Here is a 6,000-nt window from a genome sequence, read left to right on the forward strand (position 1 = left end):
AGTATATACCCAGGTTATATCGCCTGTACATATAGAATTATATATAGTATATACCCAGGTTATACCGGCTGTACATATAGAATTATATACAGTATATACCCAGGTTATACCAGCTGTACATATATATTATATACAGGAGATACCCAGGTTATACCAGCTGTACATATAGAATTATATACAGTACATACCCAGGATATACCGGCTGTACATATAGAATTATATACAGTATATACCCAGGTTATACCGGCTGTACATATAGAATTATATACAGTATATACCCAGGTTATACCAGCTGTACATATATATTATATACAGGAGATACCCAGGTTATACCGGCTGTACATATAGAATTATATACAGTATATACCCAGGTTATACCGGCTGTACATATAGAATTATATACATTATATACCCAGGTTATACCGGCTGTACATATAGAATTATATACATTATATACCCAGGTTATACCGGCTGTACATATAGAATTATATACAGTATATACCCAGGTTATACCAGCTGTACATATATATTATATACAGGAGATACCCAGGTTATACCGGCTGTACATATAGAATTATATACAGTATATACCTGCGATTACATCCACACAATGCAGAGAATGAGCTGCAGCGATACCATCACATTGTTGTTATTCGCAGCCCGTCCATTATATTTATAGGTACAGTAATCCGCTAGTGTTTCCATAGGTGTAATAAATGGATTTGTATATGTGGTTATATTGTACAGCGCTGCGCAGTATGTTGGCGCTATATACATGTGGTGCAGTGGTGACTTTGTCATGTAGTTTCCCTCCGTCTTGCTCTCATGTTCGTCCTTCTTCCTCTTATTATTACAATGTTCGGCTTTGTCTCTTCTTATTACAGGACGATGAGATTATTGTGCATTGAATAAACCCAAGAGCTGACAATCTAATCCTCATCCGCTGGCTGCTGGTGGTGGAGTTGGACCTCCTGATCTTCTCTTCTAGATTTCTGATTCCCACCATTGTTGGTTCCTCATTACCTGCTACAATGGTCAGAGAGAGTCACAACTGGAGCGACCACAGGACGTCACGAAGATAAACTGAGAATATTATATCTATCCCCCCTATATAATCTATAATGTACCAGCCTGCAGTATATATACACCATATAGTGTATATAGGGAAGGACTAGGGAGACGGACTCTGTATACTGGCTTATATACTAGAAGTGATACTGTGCAGTAATATCAAGATTAAGACCTACTCTCAGCATACAGGACAGGAGAAGTGGTACTGTGCACTGCCCATATATACAGGAGAAGTGGTACTGTGCGCTGTCCGTATATACAGGAGAAGAGAAGTGATACTGTGCACTGTCCATATATACAAGAGAAGTGGTACTGTGCACTGCCCATATATACAGGAGAAGTAGTACTGTGCACTGCCCATATATACAAGAGAAGTGGTACTGTGCACTGCCCATATATACAGGAGAAGTAGTACTGTGCACTGCCCATATATACAGGAGAAGTGGTACTGTACACTGCCCATATATACAGGACAAGAGAAGTGATACTGTGCACTGTCCATATATACAAGAGAAGTGGTACTGTGCACTGTCCATATATACAAGAGAAGTGATACTGTGCACTGTCCATATATACAAGAGAAGTGGTACTGTGCACTGCCCATATATACAGGACAAGAGAAGTGATACTGTGCAGTGTCCATATATACAAGAGAAGTGGTACTGTGCACTGCCCATATATACAGGACAGGAGAAGTGGTACTGTGCACTGTCCGTATATACAAGAGAAGTGATACTGTGCACTGCCCATATATACAGAGGAAGAGAAGTGGTACTGTGCACTGCCCATATATACAGAGGAAGAGAAGTGGTACTGTGCACTGTCCATATATACAGGACAGGAGAAGTGATACTGTGCACTGCCCATATATACAAGAGAAGTGATACTGTGCACTGCCCATATATACAAGAGAAGTGGTACTGTGCACTGTCCATATATACAGGACTAGAGAAGTGGTACTGTGCACTGTCCATATATACAGGACTAGAGAAGTGGTACTGTGCACTGTCCATATATACAGGACTAAAGAAGTGGTACTGTGCACTGTCCATATATACAGGACTAGAGAAGTGGTACTGTGCACTGTCCATATATACAGGACTAGAGAAGTGGTACTGTGCACTGTCCATATATACAGGATAAGAGAAGTGGTACTGTGCACTGTCCATATATACAGGACTAGAGAAGTGGTACTGTGCACTGTCCATATATACAGGAGAAGTGGTACTGTGCACTGTCCATATATACAGGACTAGAGAAGTGGTACTGTGCACTGTCCATATATACAGGACAAGAGAAGTAGTACTGTGCACTGTCCATATATACAGGACTAAAGAAGTGGTACTGTGCACTGCTCATATATACAGGACAAAAGAAGTGGTACTGTGCACTGTCCATATATACAGGACTAAAGAAGTGGTACTGTGCACTGTCCATATATACAGAGGAAGAGAAGTGGTACTGTGCACTGTCCATATATACAGGACAGGAGAAGTGGTACTGTGCACTGTCCATATATACAGGACTAGAGAAGTGGTACTGTGCACTGCCCATATATACAGGACTAGAGAAGTAGTACTGTGCACTGTCCATATATACAGGACAAGAGAAGTAGTACTGTGCACTGCCCATATATACAGGACTAGAGAAGTGGTACTGTGCACTGCCCATATATACAGGACAAGAGAAGTGGTACTGTGCACTGTCCATATATACAGGACTAGAGAAGTGGTACTGTGCACTGCCCATATATACAGGACTAGAGAAGTGGTACTGTGCACTGCCCATATATACAGGACTAGAGAAGTGGTACTGTGCACTGTCCATATATACAGGACTAGAGAAGTGGTACTGTGCACTGTCCATATATACAGGACTAGAGAAGTGGTACTGTGCACTGTCCATATATACAGGACAGGAGAAGTGGTACTGTGCACTGCCCATATATACAGGACTAGAGAAGTGGTACTGTGCACTGCCCATATATACAGGACTAGAGAAGTAGTACTGTGCACTGCCCATATATACAGGACTAGAGAAGTAGTACTGTGCACTGGCCATATATACAGGACTAGAGAAGTGGTACTGTGCACTGGCCATATATACAGGACTAGAGAAGTGGTACTGTGCACTGTCCATATATACAGGAGAAGAGAAGTAGTACTGTGCACTGTCCATATATACAGGACTAGAGAAGTAGTACTGTGCACTGCCCATATATACAGGACAAGAGAAGTAGTACTGTGCACTGTCCATATATACAGGACTAGAGAAGTAGTACTGTGCACTGTCCATATATACAGGACAAGAGAAGTAGTACTGTGCACTGCCCATATATACAGGACTAGAGAAGTGGTACTGTGCACTGCCCATATATACAGGACTAGAGAAGTGGTACTGTGCACTGTCCATATATACAGGACTAGAGAAGTGGTACTGTGCACTGTCCATATATACAGGACTAGAGAAGTGGTACTGTGCACTGTCCATATATACAGGACATGAGAAGTAGTACTGTGCACTGTCCATATATACAGGACTAGAGAAGTAGTACTGTGCACTGTCCATATATACAGGACTAGAGAAGTAGTACTGTGCACTGCCCATATATACAGGACAAGAGAAGTGGTACTGTGCACTGTCCATATATACAGGAGAAGTAGTACTGTGCACTGTCCATATATACAGGACTAGAGAAGTGGTACTGTGCACTGTCCATATATACAGGACTAGAGAAGTGGTACTGTGCACTGTCCATATATACAGGACAAGAGAAGTGGTACTGTGCACTGTCCATATATACAGGACTAGAGAAGTGGTACTGTGCACTGCCCATATATACAGGACTAGAGAAGTGGTACTGTGCACTGTCCATATATACAGGACTAGAGAAGTGGTACTGTGCACTGTCCATATATACAGGACAGGAGAAGTGGTACTGTGCACTGCCCATATATACAGGACTAGAGAAGTGGTACTGTGCACTGCCCATATATACAGGACTAGAGAAGTAGTACTGTGCACTGCCCATATATACAGGACTAGAGAAGTAGTACTGTGCACTGGCCATATATACAGGACTAGAGAAGTGGTACTGTGCACTGGCCATATATACAGGACTAGAGAAGTGGTACTGTGCACTGTCCATATATACAGGAGAAGAGAAGTAGTACTGTGCACTGTCCATATATACAGGACTAGAGAAGTAGTACTGTGCACTGCCCATATATACAGGACAAGAGAAGTAGTACTGTGCACTGTCCATATATACAGGACTAGAGAAGTAGTACTGTGCACTGTCCATATATACAGGACAAGAGAAGTAGTACTGTGCACTGCCCATATATACAGGACTAGAGAAGTGGTACTGTGCACTGCCCATATATACAGGACTAGAGAAGTGGTACTGTGCACTGTCCATATATACAGGACTAGAGAAGTGGTACTGTGCACTGTCCATATATACAGGACTAGAGAAGTGGTACTGTGCACTGTCCATATATACAGGACATGAGAAGTAGTACTGTGCACTGCCCATATATACAGGACAAGAGAAGTAGTACTGTGCACTGTCCATATATACAGGACTAGAGAAGTGGTACTGTGCACTGTCCATATATACAGGACTAGAGAAGTGGTACTGTGCACTGTCCATATATACAGGACATGAGAAGTAGTACTGTGCACTGTCCATATATACAGGACTAGAGAAGTAGTACTGTGCACTGTCCATATATACAGGACTAGAGAAGTGGTACCGTGCACTGGTTTTATATATATATATAGAGAGAGAGAGAGAGAGAGAGAAGTTGTACTGTGCACTGGCCATGTATAGATATATATATAGAACTGGAGAAGTTGTACTGTGCACGGCTCACACATACATTCTTGGATAGAGGATACATTCTATATATAATATATATATATTATATTATATATATCCTGGTGTTGCGATTATTCACACAGCAGCCATTTCCGGTACTTTGGATTCTCCTCCTCTTGCAGACATCACCTGCCTTCTGACTGTTTCCTTCTGACCTGTCTTTGCCTCCTGCATACAATGAATTTTGTCCCCTTGTTCTTATTTTGCTGTCATTGTTGTTTGGGGGGGTATAACTGGATCTGGCGCCATCCGCTGGACAGGTCGTGGTCCGGGTCCATGTAATTGGAATCACCAGAAGTGAATTTGAGGATTTTCTTCAGACGAGCCCAAGTGGATGAGAGCAGGAGGCTTCTGCCATCTTTGGACATTCGGGATCAAGTCCTGAACTTCTGATCAACTTCTCATTTTCTGGTTTGTGTCACTAAAAACTCCAGGAATTTACTTTAATAAGAGATTTTGTTTTTTTCTATGAAATCCTGCACTTTATTCTGTCCTTGTCTCTGATTGGAGAACTGACATCTGTGTAATAGGACAAGTGAAGGGGGTCTTGTATACTGGTGGGAGCTGAGCCTGGGGGTGGGGGCTGAGCTTGGGGTGGGGCTAAGCTTGGAGGGAGCTGAACCTGGGGTGGGGGCTGAGCCTGGGGTGGGGCTGAGCCTGGGGTGGGGGCTGAGCCTGGGGAGGAGCTGAGCCTGGGGAGGAGCTGAGCCTGGGGAGGGGCTGAGCCTGGGGAGGGGCTGAGCCAGTGGTGGGGCTAAGCCTGGGGTGGGGGCTGAGTCTGGGGTCACTTCGAGCACTTCCTGTATTCCTTGGCCTGGGTTCCTGGGGTGGACGTGATCTCTGGTTCTGATTTCTGTATTGCTGAGATTTAGAGTTTATTTGCTACATTGGGGCAACTTAAAGGTGACCCGTGACAGCGCCCTCATATTGTCTACCGTGACATTGCCCCCATATGGTCACACGCCCTCATATGGTTTTCTATGACAGAGCCCCCCAATATGGTCACAGGTGACAGCGCCCCCCTATGGTCACACATGACAGATCTC

The 6,000-nt window shown here is 43.4% G+C and overlaps 1 protein-coding gene across 1 annotated transcript in view; it reads left to right on the forward strand.

Moving 5' to 3' along the window:
* Window positions 1-908, forward strand: part of LOC142183196 (guanylate cyclase 2G-like) — a 30,827-nt gene extending 29,919 nt beyond the window's left edge. The window contains exon 25 of the mRNA XM_075258158.1: window positions 885-908. Coding sequence (XP_075114259.1) covers window positions 885-908 — 24 coding nt within the window. The remainder of the gene's footprint in view (window positions 1-884) is intronic.
* The last annotated feature ends 5,092 nt before the right edge of the window (window positions 909-6,000 follow it).

This window comes from Leptodactylus fuscus, chromosome 10 (genome assembly GCF_031893055.1).
Source record: "Leptodactylus fuscus isolate aLepFus1 chromosome 10, aLepFus1.hap2, whole genome shotgun sequence".
Taxonomy (NCBI): domain Eukaryota; kingdom Metazoa; phylum Chordata; class Amphibia; order Anura; family Leptodactylidae; genus Leptodactylus; species Leptodactylus fuscus.